An 18,521-nucleotide genomic window follows, 5' to 3' on the forward strand; every position below is an offset into this window, starting at 1 on the left:
ACTAATTGCTGTCAAATGCTTTCAGGAATTGTGGTGTACAGAAATTGTCCCTGAAAAACGTAAGTTGTTTCCATGTAACACACCCATTCAATTAGCTATCTCTCAATGAGCAATTAGCTATTTTTTTTATTAGGCAAATACCCTGAAGTCTAAAAAATGTCTTTAACAATTGAGCCTTCCAAATGTTTCCTTTTTACCCCAAAATTAAAAGACATATTTTAAGACAATTCAAATTTATCCACAAACGTCTACCACTTTATTTGGTTTAAACAATAGTGTAACCGGTTTCGAACATGATATATTACGATTTTAGGTCAGAAAGTTGGATTACCCGCTGACCAGCTGATTACCAAACCGAAAACCTGATTTTATGTCACATACGTCCGGACATCCAAAATTCTGGCCGTGGATTGTATAGTTTCTTGTTCGCTATAAGCAGCAGGTGCAGTCTTCTCGGTCGCATTTAACTCCCGGAAGAGCGGCTTTTGTGGCTTGCTAGAGTGTTATGCTACCGAGACACAAAAATGCAACCCATAAAAATCGCTCTTCTTGGAGCTTAATACAGCCGGAAAACCGTAATTTCAGCTAGGGAATCGAGAAAAAGAATGTTTAGTAAGTTTTATAGAGAACATAGTTTTGCTGGATATAAAATATCGGAATTTTAGGAATATTATTGTTGTAAAATGACGGGTTCACATGCATTGGTATGCTTTCGTTAAATATTTATCGAATAATCGAATAAATAAAAAATCAAATTTTAAAATTTGAGTCATCTAGTAAACCGTTAGAGATAGAACAAAAGTTTAAAATTAAAAAAATATCTTTTTTTTAAAAGAAAAAATTTTTAAAAAGTTTGAATATTTTTAATTTGTTTCAAAATCATTCACTCATGTTCGATGGCGCTAAATAAATTATTTTTGTTCGATCGGTAAATTGGTACACCTGATGACATATTGAAAAAAAGTTGGTCTTCAAATTTGATAGAAATGTCAAAAAGATATGGCCGAAGGTGGTAATAATAAAGACAATAGAAGTTATTTAAATAAACAAAATGAAAAAAGTGATGAAAGTACTGGCTCTGATGCTGAAGAGACAAATATTTCTTCTCGACCAGATTTATTTAATGAAAACGTTTTAAATATTGAACGAAAATCATCCGGCGAAAATTTGACTTCAAGTAAATGCAATACATTGCTAAAAATAGTTTTTAAGGACCAACTTGGGCATTATTTTATAAGGACAACTTTTGTTTCGTATATATTTTATGTTAATATCGCATGCAAGTTAGATTATTTTAAAGTAAATCCACAAGTTTTGTCAAATATAAATTACTTTTTGATTATATTCTACACGGTTTTCATAGTAATTAGCATTCAAACATTTTCAAAATTTCATAGTTTTAAGTATTTTTTAAGTATGGTAAAAAAATGACAAAATAAATTTAAAAATATTTCTATTTAGATCAAAGTGAATTACCACGACGTGAAGAAAATCCATTTTCATTTAAACATTTTTTAAATCGCGATATACCATCAAGTAGTAATGCAAATTATCAACAAACTGGTGCTCGACCAAAAATATTTTCATCAAATCGGCAACATTCATTACCGGCAGCTGTTAGTAACAGTAATTTTCAAAATATTGTTACAAATTCAGAACCACATCGTATGTCATCAGTGGACAATGTGCGAACTGAATATCCATCGGTTTTACCCGACTTTGTTCAAGATCATTTAGTTATTGAACAATGTTACTTAAATCTTGATGGTGTTAATAAACCAGATCTTGATAATTTACCAGATTTTACATTAAATAGGTATTTAAAATGTATGATACAGTATAATCTTGTTAAGTTGAATCGACTAAAAACACAATCGGAGAAATTAATCAAAATATACTTTTTTAGGAAAATATACACTTATCATAATGTTACAAAAATGACTTCATAATATCTACAGTAAAAATTTTTTTTGTAATAAAAGGTCGTAAATATACTTGTATCAGTTTTGACTAGCGGCTGTTTCTTACAAAGAAAATTTAAGAATAGCTTTATCAATTGTTTGTGCTCTACCAATTTTATATATATATATATATTTTTTTTTAAACAACTCATGGGAACTTTTATACCATGTATACCTATATGAAAAATATGAAGGTATACTAAGTTTAGTCCCAAGTTTGTAACGCTTAAAAATATTAATCCTACAAACAAAATTTTGCTATAGGTGTTCATAAAATCACTTAATGAGTCCATTTCCGATAGTTTGTCTCTCTGTCTGCCCGTCTGTAAACACGATAATTCAAAAACAAAAAGGGATATCAAACTGAAATTTTTATAACGTGCTCAGGAAGTAAAAAGTGAGGCCGAAAAGTCTCATTAATAAATAACGTTGATAATATTTATATACATATATCATGTATGTGTTTGTTTATCTTTCTTTACTTACATGACGTAAAAAACAAACGAATGCGTAATCAATACTGTCTATATATGGTATTTCAACAACTAACTCAATCAATTATTTTTTTTTTAGTAAATTAAATTAATTTTTAGTAAAATGGTGAACGAAAAAACGCGTTTTATATCATAAAAATATGTATAAATATATATATATAAATTTTCTGACTTTTCCAATTTTAAATCAATTTAGAGTGAATCTTTATTCCTCTTCGAATGCGAGCTATCAGAAAAGGTCAACGCGTGCTGTCCTCTTTCTTATGTGTTACTCAACAGTTGGGTTGAAGTAATATAACATGAGTCGGCCTTGTTCTAGTCATCACAATTGATCATCTTATCATTTTTTCTCTAAGTTTAATTTCAACTTTGCGATATTTTATAACCAAAAAAAGTATTGGAATTTTGTATAATGCCAACTGTTATAATCCGGGTTTTGCATATTCAACTTAACAAGATCCTACTGAAATTGCTCTTTTATATCAAAATTGTAACATTTCAAATATTTTTAGACCTAGTGATAATCAAAGCCAATGGAATAACAGCAGTAACAATGATAATAATTCAGATTTAACATTTAATCTAACAAATCGACGTCGAACTCCACGAGTTGTTGATTTTCCTTTAGATTTACCTTTATCATCAGAAATAACTAACCACACTGAAGATAGTGGCATATCCGGATCTGGTTCCAGAAGTTGTCCTCAATCTGGAGAGGTAAGAAAATTTTAATATTTCTCTGGATTTGGAAGCTGTATTTTAATGCCAATGTCTCTTAAGTTATACCTTTAAAAATTTTATTAGGTCGGCGTTTCAAAAAGTTTACCAGATTTTTTGTCTGATGGACCAATACACTCATCAAATCGTCTTTCAAATAATACACTATCTACAGGGAACGAATCATCAGCGGATGTTGATGTTACAATGCAACGGGACTTAGATCAACGATCAGACAACGATCGTTTACGCGATGAAATACATTTATTACGACAACAACTACATGAGAAAAATTTGCGTATACAAAATTTAGAACATGATATCACTGCTATTCAAAGGCAAGAAGAAAATTATCTTGTTGCGTTAGCAAAATCTATGGAACAAGTGGAAGGGAATTTAAATTCTAGTACTGTAAGTATTATTATTTTTTGTTAATTTTATAGGGTGATTCTAAAAAACAAAATTACTTATTTCCGTTTTAAGGGTTCCGTTCAATCATTGTCGCTGTTTTTCCAAAATCTAAAAATCCTTATAGCTTTACTAAACGTAGCTAAATTTTGATAAAATTTGCATCATTGTAGTATAGCTCTTTAATAGGGTTGCCACCTCGACAGATTTTATCGGGATTATTTGTTTCATATTCAGGTAAATTCGACAATTCTGCGCAGTTTTCATTTTAAATTACTTGAAGCATATTTATTTAAATATTTAATTATGGAAAAACTGAGTACACAAAACATCGAACAGTATTACGATTCGGTGATATAATTAGATTAATTTCACCCTCTCCCGACTTTCTGGTTCGTGTCTCGATATTCCGGAACTTTGAGGTGGCAACCTTACTCTTTAAGAAAAACATAGCATCAGATACGAAACTACTGCAAAAGATGCAAAAATTGTTTCCCCTTCTCTAGCTTTTAAATCTAGTAATTTAGTTATCTGGAAAAATTTTGGATAGTAAAATTCGATAAAAAGTACTTCATTAATCAAGGGCTGAGACTGAAGCGAGTGTACCTTTGAATCTAGTCATAACATTTGAAGTTAAAAGGCATGAAGACAGTTTCAATACCATCTAGCCATCGTAGACTCTGATTTTTTGTCTGACTAGGTTATTAAAATGTCCCCAGAGTTAATTTTCGCGTACGTTTAGTTTTTTGTGGAACATTCTCCTGTGTATGTATATATTAACTTTTTGAATATATTATTTAATCCTCGTTTTCATTATTATCTAGAAGCGTGTTGCATCTGCCGAAAATACGGTGTCCAAATTAAAACAAGAAATTAAAAGTTTAAAGGTAATGTCATTTCTGGTAATTTCACAAAAACTTCTCAACATTGGTATCTATTAAAATTCTAGGCTGAAGTAAGTCATTTACGGAAGGAAAATACAATGCTACGAGAACACAATTTAGGCGCAGTTGGTGGATGTGGCCCGAGTACTTCAAGAGATTATCATCCACCAGGAAATAGTGCTGCTACAAGACGAATAGCACAAGAATTACGAGGAGCTGCAAATAATGCTGAGCATTCATTGCGTAACTTATTAACAGGTTTAAATAATTTACGTTTGATTGCTGACTCTGTTGAAAATATGCATCGAGTTGAAGAACGTCAAGAATTTAGTTTATCTGATTTAGAGGATGAATCTGGGCCTGCGTTATAATACACTTTTTTAGGTGCCATAAATAATATCTGAGATATTTATTATTGGTAGGTTGGGAGTATACGTTTTCATTGAGAAGAAAAAGACGTATTTTCGAAGATATAAACGGTTGGTGTTGATAGTGGATAGCAATGAAGAGGAGTGTGATATTATAAATAACCTCTTCACATAGATGTGTGGTTTTCTTTTTTTTATATTGAATTTTAAGTGCAAATCCTTGATTTGTTATCGCAATTAAGAGTTTGTAATGTATTTATATTATTTTAATTTATACAAATCCTTTAATTGCATATGTGAATTTTATTGATAATATATCATTCAAAATATACAAGTTATTTTTTTGTAACTTTTTATTAGTCGCATAATGGAATACATAAAATAGCCATTCTTAGGAAGGCCTCAATAACAGATCGGATTTTGATGATTTAAAAAAAAAATGTTTCTTTTAATATATTGTTTAAAACCAGAAACCATTCAGAGGGGGGAAATAATCTGGAAGGGGAAAACGCAATGTCTCGATTGGTATGTCAACGTCCAATCTAAATCGCTTATGATAGAAGTTTGAAATTTCGATAGGATATTGATTTTATGCTGTATGCTGCCACTTTAGGGGGTGAATTTCGAAAAATCTGTTCTTAAATGATATCTACAATATAAAATCAATATCCTCTCGAAATTTCAAACTTCTATCATTAGCGATTTATTCTCGGCGCTGATACCTATATCAGTCGGGATATTGCATTTCCCCCCTCTATATTATTTCCCTCTTCTGAAAGGTTTCTGATTTTAAATAATATATAAAAAGAATTTTAAAAAAATCATCAAAATCGGAGTTGTTATTGAGGACTACCGAGTAAAAACACTTATTGATGCGACTGTATGTGAAGAGGTGAAATTTTCAGAGGTGCTGTGGATATCATTATTATTCATTATAGTAAGAGAGCTGATCGTCGTAAACCCTCCCTGCTACTACTAAAAGTTTTAGTTTTATTTTATTTGGTTTTTTCAACTAAGATTTCAGCGCCATAATGTCTCAAATATTAACCATCATCGTCGCTAAAACAGCTTGTTTTTTACAAAAAAAATTTTGCGTCCGGTAAAACTAACCATTTTTATTGAATTTATTTAAGATTCTAAACTTTTGGCAAATATCTTATCCAGAAAATTTTTAAAAAAAAATACAATTTTGATTCTTTGAAAACAAAAATTGAACAATTTTTTATCGAATCATTATGTGGTTTATACCTTGTGTCTAAAAACTAAACGGGAATGTTATATAACCTGGAAGTGTTTCAAAGTTGAAAAAGGTGTCTCTAGGTTCCGCAAAAAGAATAAATTTCGGTAAAAAGTTTATGAATTTCATTATTTTAGACAGAAGCTCTCTTTCAAAAACTAACTGCTTTAATTCTCTGTAAAGAGTAGAAAAAATTTTTTTTTAATACTTAATATTTTTTTTTTTTAAATATTAAACGGATAGAAAAAACTTCGAGGGATTTTTAAACAAAAATTAAACTTAAAATATGTTACGAAAGTGTTAACAGTAACGTAAAGGTTGTGATTTAAAGATCTACTGTCATAATTTTAGGTCGTATTTAAGATGGCAGCATTCATTTTTTCAATAATTTAGAGCTTAGGCTATATTTTAAACTTTGAAAGTAATTTTTGGATTTAGATATTGCACGGAGAGTGTTAAATAATATTATCGAAAGAGGTCGGTATGAGAACTTATAAAAGTTGTCTTTTTAAGAACGCTTAAACTTCCTCATTTCAAAAAATTCAACTTTCAGGGAGAACTTACTACGATCAACACTTGGGCCACTATTTTTGTCCACTCGAACAAAATTACAGTATTTCTTGTGTCAAGACTACTAAAGAGGACCAACAAAATCTTGAATTTTAAATTGAAATCAAAAAGACTATTTAAATAATTTATGCAACGAGATATTTTAATATTCTGCGTTTTTACAAACGATTTTGTTAAACATTATTGTTGAAATCTTATACCAGAAGCAATATCTCGAACCGATTTCAGGTTTTAAAAATTGGAAACTACTCATTAAACAGTCAAATTTGAATTTCAAGATTTATGGCGCAACTTGGAAGTTTTTGGTATGTTGATAAAATGGGTCATACTCACCTAAACGACTTATTTAAATTTAAAATTGAAAGTTATTGATGGCGTAGCTTGATACAGTTAATAAATAAAAATTTAGAGTTCCTTTTGTAATAAACAACGCACATATTTGTATATCGCCATTGCTTCGTTAATAATTCAAATATGTTATTTTAGTTAATTAAATTCCTACATTGGTTATAAAATGTGGATAAACTTAGACAACGATTTAAATTTCTATCCACAGTGCTTTATTTTTTTACATTTACATAAATAGCCTAATATTTTTAAGGTGATATTTGAATTTTTTATTTATCGTGTTTGATCATTAATTTACATTAAAAACTTATTATATAAGCCGTGTTCCTATTCACATGCAAGAATGAAAATTTATTATGTTTTTCATATAATAATAATACGAATGATTTTAACAAAAAAGTATAACTGTATAAATAACATTACTTCTTTGCGATTGAGATTGTATTCCTTTTCTAACTACTTAAGGTAGTACGAGCACCAAGGCAATTTAGATTTAAGATTGAAACTATCTTATTTGTACCTTATTTTCAACTTTGATGATGAATTTTATTATAACTTCATGAATGTAGATAAAAAAATAATACAATTTTTCGATATCTGCCTTGCTTTTCGAAATATCGAAAACTAAATAATTAAACAAAATTTTCGATATTTTGAAAATTACTCCAGATATCGAAAAATTTTATTATTACTTTTCGTTTGATATTGTCAAGTTATAACATAATTCATCATCAAAATTGTGAATATATATTTTTTAAATTTGTAGTCTCATACATGTTTTCAATAATTTATTAAGATTTTAACTTTAATTTAAATAGTTTTTTTTATTTTCATCGATTAGTTTGGAAAAGTCTATGAAAACTTATCATTCATCTACGGCTTTACCATAAAATTAATGCTAAATATGCCTACTTTTAAATTCATTTATTTAAATAATCGGGCTACCTCCCCTGAAATTTTCAGAATTGATTTAGACTTAGTCCAATTTCATGTAAAAAAAAGCAAGCTTTTTATTTAAAATTGCCTTAATGCTCGTACATTCTTAAATAATAAAACAAAAACTCCACGACGTGATGATATTGTTAAATTTTAAACCGACATTTTCTTAAAAAATTTTTGAATAATAGACATTCAATTTTCAAAGAACATCATTCGATTCATTTGAGATAAACTTTACTAATTATCACGCTGGTATGTCATGCTAAATGCATGAGGAAATCATGAATTAATCTTTAAGAAAACATAGAACAAAAATTAGCCGATTAATAAAATTTCTTTCAGATGTTTAACAATTTATCTGTGTTCGTGTATTAAATGTACAAGTAAAAATAAGTTTAAGATGAAGTAAATTTGTTAAAAAATTTAAAAATAATTTCAAGTTTACGACCACGGCTTAAAGAAAACTAGGTGCTCGCCAATAATAAGTTCAACCAGAGTTCCATTACAATATTTACCTTTGCCTGCTTATCCTATATATGGTACACCAGGGGTGGCGAATCTTTATGTATCAATATGCCATTTTTTCTAAAGAATTGTTTAATGAGGCCAGAAACAAATAATTTTAACTTCGTGAATATTGGGAAAATAATAATACTATCAACTCAAAACTAAAAAAGAAATACATTTTGCAGTTATACGAGTAATTCGTAATTTAATACTCCACGATGAATCGGTGCCGTGCAAAAAATATTGTGCTGCGTACCATTAGTTCGCCATCCCTGAGGTACACATTATAGATCTCGATTTGTTTATATTGGCGTGATACGCATGAGACGAATTTCGTTTTCCCGTACTGGCTCATTTTGTTTTTTTACATTTATGATCAATAGAAAACAGTGGAAGATAATAGCACATATAATAACTACAGAGTAAAAATATTTGATAATTGCTTAATAAAGAAATTGCCCTGTATAATAGAAACACAGTTGATACAGAACTGGACTAGTATTTTAAATTCTAATTCAAAATTATCGAATAGTGAAAAGTTTTGAACAAATGAAAATATTTTAGAGCAAAAATAAGCCGAAGGGGAAAGCATAAATAGAACTTTGATCTTTTTACGATTTTTTTTTTGTGTGGGAAGTATTCAGAAATACAGTTCACAATCCAGGAAGAATTTCTGAAAAGGAGAATAAATCAAGGTGTGCTTAAGATAGTTTGAAAATATTTAGTTCGCGAGCAAAAGTATTATACCTGTTATTTATGCTTCTATCATCTTCTACTGAAAACGAACTCGATTTTAGAATTAGTGGTGTGTTAGCTTATTTATCATTTGAAATACGCACAGATAAATTTTTAGAATCTATAATATATAATAAAAACCGGTTTTTACGTGTTTATATTTATCCGAGGAAAGCAATTTACAAAGAGTACGATTATTCGATAAAAGTGCTTGGGCTTTAAAGCAAAATAACGTCCACTGATTGTGAATTGTCAAATATCCTTGGTTAATAATTTCTCAACAGATCCAGCGGCGACTTTTATCATTTTAACTGCAAGCAAGTTTTTATCGTCTAAACGCACTCAAAATAAAATGTAAATTGGAAGTTATTGCCAAAATTTGGCGCCAAATAATTAAAAAAGAAAATATTTTTTAAATATGTCCTCTAATATTTTCAAAATATATATTTTTTGTATAAATTTTTATTTATATACAATTAGTAGTATAGGGCGCAGTTTATTTATATTAAAAGAAATTCCATTAACCAAAATATTATATTCAGGCGTTTTTTTTTAAATATATACGAAAAATTTCAAAAGAATGTTTCAAATTTGGTATTTTTATGTTTCGAGTTTCGTTTCTTATCGGAAATACAGGGCATTGTTCACAAAATATATTTTTATTTTGAAAAACAAAAATTTTACCCGAAATACTTTAACTTATTTTTACACTATACAAATTAATTTTTTATCAATTTCTTAAGAAAAATGTAAATTGTAATGAAAATGACCCAAAGAATTGCCTTTTCAAGTTTTTATCATATATTTAAAAAGGCTGTAAATTTCATACGGCAACATTTGGTTTATCGAAATAGTAGTCCAAATTAAATTTGTTTAAATAAAAATATAAGAAAAATTCGATTCGATTGTTTTGATATCGTTTCAATCAATTTATTGAATCCACCTAAATTACGCGACCTTGCGTAATAATTTGTACATGGGAGTAACTCACATTTAAGCGAGCTTTTTTAAAATATTTATGCTTCTCATCAGTTCAATTTATAGTCCGCGGAACAATACCCATTTTGTTAAATGATTAGTACATACTTGAAACCTCGTTAGTGGTTTTCTTTTGGTGAGTGGTTTTCAAACTGTCTCTCTATGAATTTGATTGAAAGTGCTGCTTTTTAAAATAAGCATGATAACTTAATAACATTAATAATGATTAAACAATTAAATATTTTATCTGGCAAAAACACTACATCGATGAACATGTCTACCACCTCGAACATACCGTATTTAAGTATTTTTGTTTTTCAATACATACATAGTTCACTTTTGCTGAATTGTTTAATAATAATTAATATTATCAAGTGATCATTTTCAAGCCACTCAAGTATGTATTGATCATTTAACAAAAAAGTTACTGTCCCGCGGATTATTATATTGAATAGCCATTAATTTATCATGCACCTTGTGTAATTTAAAAAATATCATTATTCAAGAGTTTTGATTTACTCAGAAATCTTACTACCAAATATGGAGAATCTTATTTAGAAGGTAGATTAATTTTACATGCGGCAAGAAATTTCTTAATGAGCCTCTGCGTATAATTATTATTGATTCTTAAAGGCATTAGAATCTAAGTTTTATTTTTAAATTACTCGTTTTTTTTTTTTTAGCCTATGCTTCATCTGAGCACCGTTATTTTTTGTATTCTCTAGAAACTAATGTTAGTTAACCATTTCTTATTTAATGAGGAGTATCATTTCTGAGGAAACCATAGCTTAAAAGAATGTTCATAATTCACTTTTAGTATCAGATTATGAACTGATTTTTATTTCGATATGATTGTAAATTGTATATATTTAAAATGAGAGTCGTCAAGTGAATCTGCAAAGTATACATTTTTAGAAATGATTCTTTAATAATGAGGGAATATTAATATTAAGTTATCATCGTAGATTTTATACTTTTAGATAAATAATTATTTAATTCAATATGTGAATGAAATTTCTGGCCTATACTTGAGGATATTGATTAGATAAGATAGAAACCGATTATTTCATTCGAGTTAAAGGCACATTAAAAGGATTCTAAGAGAAAAAGTATTTCAACCCTTTGGTTTTGGTTTTAATTTGGCGTTGATCTAGGAGTATAAAATCTAGGGGTAATACTATGAAAGTTTTTGAATTTGTTAAGTGAAAATTTTTATTATTGTTTTCGATTTTTATTATTCCTAAATTTAAAAGAAAGTTTTATAAAATGAAATAATTTTAAATCGAAATATCACTCCATATTTGTTGTAAAAAAAAATATTCTGCAATATAAAAATCGTTTATACTAAACATTTTGTAAAAATTATTTTTTGAACAAGAAATTCATTGTCTTTTGTGGAAGAGATAATATTAATTTAATAAAAATAAAAATGTATCTAAATGTTTAATTAAAGTTGGATAAAATCCAAAAAGTTTCTTGTTTAAATAGAAATATTATTTTAATATCTTTTATGTAATTAAATGTGATTTAAAAATATTTTGTGTTTTATTTTTGAATTTGATTTTTAAAAGACTTTTCAACGATATTTTGCACACTACCAAATACTGAAATATTCTTTAAAAGATATTGAACAATTTTTAATTTTTTAATGTTCAGTGTCGGATTAATGAAATGAGTGATCTTATTAAGCTATCTTAAAGTAGTACTATCGGTAATAGACTTTGCATTCAGAATTTAATGAAACTTGGCATAGTTGTCCATTATTATATCATAATTAATCAGTTAAATTTTTAGGGGCCTTCAAAGAACTGAAAAAAAAGATATTTTAACATTGATCCTTATGGGAAATCACATTTTGTTTTATTTCACAAAACTGTAACGTTCAGATTTTCAGTTCTCTGAAGGCCCCTAAAAATTTAACTGGTTAACTATGATATAATATTGGACAACTATGCAAAGTTTCATTAAATTCTGAATGCAAAGTCTATTACCGAGTTCTACTTTAGCGGGAGGAAATCAATTTTATGGCTATTTTAATGTACCCTTTGAATGAGTAAGTAAAGACGTAACAAATATTTCCCCTCTTTGTCAAATAGGACTCTTAAGCAAAGATGTAAGATATATGGCATCTTCTCACTCCTCAATTAACAACCAAGTTGGAACCAACTATATATCCATTTGGACTTTTTTTTAAATTTAATATTCTACTGCGTATGCGCAATGATTTTTTAAACTGGCGATACGGGAGCTTAATCTGACAAAAGACTGTTCTTGTTTTTTTTTGGAATTTTCTTAAGCCCTTTTAAATCTAAAAAAGTTTTTAGTTTCGAATTTTGATTACTTGGATATATAGAGTAATTTGAACCCAAGAATTCACTTTATTCGATGATTGGTCGAGTATTTTGTAAGAAATTGCCCGAATTTCTATATGAAGCCTTAATCTTGGATATATTTTTGTAGGTGTCACGGGGACTGCTCATTTAATCATGAAATGAACTGATTTTTAGTGTTTTATGGATCTTCACAATATTTATTCCAAAAATTTGAAATTTCTAGGCATCGTCCAAAAATCGGGGCCATTTACCAAATTTTAGTCATGAATGAATAAAAAATTATTTAATAATAGTTACATCCAATTTTAAAATATTATTTTTAATTTAGAGAAATTTTTGTTATTCGGGGTAGAATTTTACCTGAATACACCACTCTTATCATTCTTATTTACAATTAACGAAAATGATTAAATTTTTTCATTTTATATTTTTTAATGGATGGATATAATTGCAATAATGATGCAAAACCTTTTTATAATTACATATTAATTATTTAATGATTAGATAAATAATAATAATAATAATAATATTTAAATAAATAAAAATAATAAGACGATTGTACCTATCCAAAATGATGAGAGTATTTTCAGTAGTTTCTATTCTTTTCATAAATACTATCAATCAAGATACACTGAAAACCGATTCGATTTCAAAATTATTAAATATTAATACGAAAAGTGATTTTCTTTATATTTTTTCAACAAATTGTGTATCTGAAAAAATAAAAACATATTTTTATTGAAAATGTACAACGTATCAAAAGGACCTAGCAAATTAGTTACACAAACTCGAAGAGGTATGGTTAAATAATATACGATAATTATTTCATCATTTTAACCAATTATTTATTTTTATTTAATTAGCAGGCATTTCACAACATTTAGAACGTTTAGAAAATAGAAAGGATAATACAAAAAAATCACAAGAAAGCTTAACAGAAAAAGAAACAAGGTAAATTTTTTAAATTTTATAAATTTGAGGTTAGAAATATTGAAACTTTAATACTAATTTTAGTGTTCCGAAACCAATATTTCATAGTAATGGTTACTTAAAACGAAATCATTTAAATAATTGTAATCGAGGGAAAGAAGTAATCAGTCCACAGCATGCTGAAATTATACGGTTTATAAACGAATGTAAGTACTCAATTATTTTACATTGTGTAATGGTTGGAAATTTCCAAAGAATATTGTACACCAGGCCCGTGTGCAGGAATCATCCAAGAGGGGGTTCAAAGTTTTGTTGATTATGTTAGGTCATAAAGTAAATAAAAACAAAAACTCTTTTTTCGAGTAAGAGAACATTTTTTTATGTCAAATGTGATATTCAGTCACTATTTTCAATAAGTTGAATTTATGAGCTGCAGAAAAAAATTTATCCAAAAGTATGTGCGCATCGACCTCTATACCGTGATGTATTTTTAGCAAGGCTATACAGTTTAGCCGATCTTCAGACATTGTCGATATAAAGTAAATCTATCAGTACGCGAAGCATTTTATTGGCATTTGGAAACGCATCTTCATTGCAAATATAGAATCGTGTGAATTTTTGATGTCTTGCTCGGCAATGCGTTTTCGGCAAGTTTAACTTCTCCAACCTAGATGTCACGGAAATCATCGTGCAAAATTTAAGAGTATGGTTTAAAAAGTTGAGCGCAAGAATCATCATCGCAATTTTTCATTTTCTTGAGACAGGCAAAATTTGATAAAATGTTGCTATGATTCAAAATTCGATCCTATAAATGTGTTATAAACAAATCGATGTACGGTATGTAGATTGTGATCCGGAAATAATCTTTAACTAATTCAATCTGTACATTCGTTGTGCCTGTTTTGCCTTGGCTTCCGCAATTTCATGTTATAAAAAGCATCGGAATTGCCATTGTGTTTTCTATCAGTCGTAACTTTGCTTATTTTAAATAGAGGCCTCAAAAAATCTCATGTAGACACTCTAAATGGAAAACAATTGTTAACTATTTTAAATTATTTACACTAAACTTTTTTTCAACTAGTCTCGGCTTCCGTAGGACTTATGTTATGAATATTAAACAAATCTTTGATATTAAAATATTCAATTTCAGCTTGGAAAAATGTACATTCACAATATGAACAGTATAGTCCAGCATCATCACCAGGCAGTAATTATTCTACAAGTGAGTATTATGTACGAAATTATAATACTAATAACACAAAACGTCACCAATTCAAAATCCATACATTAACATCAAAGGCAAAAGTTGTATATTATAATTCACAAATACATTAAAATCCATTATTACAAATAACATGTTTTTTTTTATTATTAACTTTCCTTCCATTTTGCTTCTCATAAACTGTTGTACTAAATAATTCAAAGTTTGTTTTATTAAGGACGTACCAACCTGTTTTTCTATGTGCGTTTATAGGGAAACGGTATGTAAATACAATCTTATTTTTGAGAAAAATCGACTTATATTTTTCATTTAGTTCCATTAATATAATTCGATGGCAGTATTTTTGTTTTTCGTAAATCATTCAAAATCATTTAAACTTATACAGCGTGTCGCATTTAAGATGAAGATATCCTCATATTTTCATTATTTATAGGAATATTGATTGACACAGTCATACAGGGTGATGGATCACATTTTTTAAGATACTTAACCAAAATTTGAACTTTAAACTCAACCTACTACAAATTGACAAAGAGGACCGATTCATAATATTTTTCCTACCGTCAAAGATGGTTAAAGATATCGAAAACAAATATGAGGGTGTCTTCATGTTAAATGCGACACACTGTATATTATCATAATTTTTTGTTATTTCTCTATTAACAAGTATGAACGTACGTCCTGTAACTGAGTTCTGAAGGTTGTGTATGCAAAATAAGAACGAGATCTGTTAACTACTTCATGTACCTATGACTTTCAGAAATCACAAGACTCATGTTGACCGATTGAAAATTGCCTCATTACCATCACTAATTTAAGGAGCTGGGGGTACAATTTATTGGCTGATAAATTTAACTAATTATAATTTGTATATATAACCTTTGATTATCATAAAGTCAAAAGTTTCTAGGGAGATTTTTGCATAAATTCACCCGTATTTGTGACATTGCACCTCGAAATTTAAAAAACGAGTAAAGGAGTAAAAATTTTGTATAAGGATGAAACTGCTTGGATAGCATCTACACAAGAAAAACTTTTTAAACGAATATACAAAATCTGTATTGCTTAGAATTAGAAAGCAAGAAATCGCCCTTTTAAACTTTGGGATAGATACAATGCTAACAAAAATTATTTATCCAAGTTTTTAGACGATTGAGAAAATAAATACTTCAACTATTTTAAGAAATTAGAAAATAAGTTCTAAGCCTAGCCTTGATACATATACCGTGCGTTTGAGAAGCATCTAGGGATAGAACTTTATGTCTGTAGTATGACTGAATACAGAATACATTCGTTTAGTAATGCATCTAAAAGAGTAAGGACTACAGATACGATAAACAGATACGATAAGTCAGTAGCACTGATGATTGACAAAAAAATTGTATGCAACAAATCTCCCACTCTCTGGACGCATACAACAGCTTGACCTATCGTATCTGTTTATCGTATCTGTAGTCCTTACTCTTTTAGATGCATTACTAAACGAATGTATTCTGTATTCAGTCATACTACAGACATAAAGTTCTATCCCTAGATGCTTCTCAAACGCACGGTATAATACAATTGAGTAGCTCGTTGCTAGAATGGAAGGTCTGAAATTTTTTTTGGATTAATAAAATAGTATACGAGGGGAGATACTATCCCTTGCAATTTATTAGTTAATACCTCATTACTATTCAATCGCAAAGTCTACCAGATTTTCGAATCCTTGAATTTTGAAGCGTAATTAGATCCTGAAAATATAAAAATCCAGCTTATATTTCAGTTGGCTGAATACTTTTAGAGAAATCTCGAGAATGGCTCCTAAAAAAAAGTTTTTCGTACAGGATTTTAGGTGGTATTTCAAAGCTATCGTAAAATCGTTAAATGAATCCGATTTTTGTTTTTTCTGGGTTAAAATTATTCTATATGCCAAGTTTTGTCTAATTCCGAAATAAAATATTTTTTTTGAAATAAAATATTTTTCTCGAAATAAAAAAAGTTCATAAAGACTCCTCTAAAAAAAATTTGGATCCGCTCTTGGCATGGTATAACAATGTTAAATTTCGAAACGAGGATAATAATTAAAATTTATTATTTGCTTATAGATTCAACACAATCCGTAATATACTATGAAGAGGAACCAAGGGAATCAATACAAAATTTTCAACCATTTGATCTGGAATCATGGTGGAGTAAGCGTTTATATAATAAAATAACAAAATCATTATGAATGTTAATTGTTAATCATTTATTTTTCTGTTAATTAATATTTCATAATGAAATTTTTATTTAAAATATTTCGATCAATGTGAAAGGTAATCGTGATATTTCATCAAAACATTTTAATAATGTTATTTGACAATAATTATTGTATTTTTCATCAACACAGTTTCATTTTCTGTATACTTGAAAAAAAATTGAAAAAAATCTATTTCATATTTCACACTCTCGTTTTCTTGTGATCATAATAATAAGATTTTTTATTAATTTATTGTCAAAATACATTTTTTCTTAGATCGAATTTTTATCTACGAATTAATAATGGGTGTTTTTAAAAGATTTTATTTTTAAAACGCAATTATGTTTATGGCCGTGATATTGGCCTGACTGGAATGACAATTTTATATCATTTGTTTTTTTAATATGATTTCGGTTATTTGAGCACCGTGGCAACGGTCTATGGTAACACTATTTTGGGACTTAAATTGACAGAGGAGAGATAATTTGTGCTCAGTAACTTTTACCATTTCATCATAAATATATCTACCCTAGAACAACACTTTCAAATTGTGAAAATTTGTACAATTTGTTTAATATCACACCTGCCGGGATATATGAAGTAGTTGGACTAAGCCGATTGGCCACGGATGTTAGGCGAATTAGAAGCCAAAATTTCGCGTGTTATTGCCGATAAATAACACGAAGTTGACCCAAAGTTATATCTAAACGCAGATGGTATGAAATTACTTTTCCAATAAAGCTAAACATTATTTTGGTGTGTTTAATTTCGTTTTAAAAATTATATCTTAAATAAAAACCCTTTACATTGTAGGTTGTAGTATAATCTCTCAGGATTTTGAATTTATTAGGTTTTAGTAGATAGATTTTACTTTTTTTAGTTACAAAAAATTTATACCACTAAATTTTCATGAATTCTTATACGTTACATTGCATTACCTTTCAATTTCACGTAACAAAAACATCAAACTTGAAAATCATTTATTTATTAAAATAAACAAAAATATAACTGGAAAAAAACTAACTCCCGTTCTAAATAATCAGTGAGTAATTAATACCGAGTGTCTCAAAAAAGTGTATACACTGATAAAGTTTCGACGAGATGTATCAACGCGACTCAAAATTAATCGTTTGTTAGAAAAAGTTGAGAACGATGAAACTGTTCAGATTGTTCCGAGTCTACATTGGAACGATAATTCATCGAGAGGTTTTATCAAATTCCTAGAAAATTTTCTCGAAAAGCGATTTTTTTCTGCAAAATGATACCAAACAGATTTATAGCACCTCTCGAATTGACCAATGAATTGAAAGTAACCATTGAAAACAAATGTGCCTAAATACTAATTATAGCGATTAGGAAAGTTTAAGATTTTATCGATCAGCGTTATCAGATGTATCTGAAACACAATGGCTAATAAACACTTTTGGTAATGGTTAGATTTTATATTTGTTCATATTATTTTGAAATTTTTATAACTGTTGCAGGCATAAAAAAAGGTATGCATTTTTTTGGGACGTTCTGCATTTACAGGAAAAGTTAGGTTCAGAATCAGGTGAAATGCTTTAATTGATCAGGTAAAATACGTATATTGCCAGCACTACCATATAATAACGAAAGAAAGTCGCCTTTTTAATTAAATTACAGATCTTTGTTTATCTGGATTTCTATA

The 18,521-nt window shown here is 28.4% G+C and overlaps 2 protein-coding genes across 2 annotated transcripts; both read left to right on the forward strand.

The window, feature by feature from the left end:
- The first annotated feature begins 965 nt into the window (after positions 1 to 965).
- LOC123297775 (endosome-associated-trafficking regulator 1) lies at positions 966 to 5,096 on the forward strand. Its single transcript, XM_044879551.1, has 6 exons — positions 966 to 1,177; positions 1,462 to 1,816; positions 2,968 to 3,172; positions 3,260 to 3,583; positions 4,405 to 4,467; positions 4,530 to 5,096. Exons 1-6 carry the CDS (start codon positions 1,000 to 1,002, stop codon positions 4,833 to 4,835), a joined length of 1,431 nt encoding a protein of 476 aa, XP_044735486.1. The 5' UTR covers positions 966 to 999; the 3' UTR covers positions 4,836 to 5,096.
- Positions 5,097 to 13,042: 7,946 nt separating this feature from the next.
- LOC123297885 (MAPK regulated corepressor interacting protein 2) lies at positions 13,043 to 16,843 on the forward strand. Its single transcript, XM_044879702.1, has 5 exons — positions 13,043 to 13,275; positions 13,346 to 13,430; positions 13,494 to 13,615; positions 14,560 to 14,631; positions 16,719 to 16,843. The coding sequence occupies exons 1-5, from the start codon at positions 13,224 to 13,226 to the stop codon at positions 16,841 to 16,843; spliced, it is 456 nt and encodes a 151-aa protein (XP_044735637.1). The 5' UTR covers positions 13,043 to 13,223.
- The last annotated feature ends 1,678 nt before the right edge of the window (positions 16,844 to 18,521 follow it).

This window comes from Chrysoperla carnea, chromosome 4 (assembly GCF_905475395.1).
Source record: "Chrysoperla carnea chromosome 4, inChrCarn1.1, whole genome shotgun sequence".
In the NCBI taxonomy this organism is placed as follows: Eukaryota; Metazoa; Arthropoda; class Insecta; order Neuroptera; family Chrysopidae; genus Chrysoperla; species Chrysoperla carnea.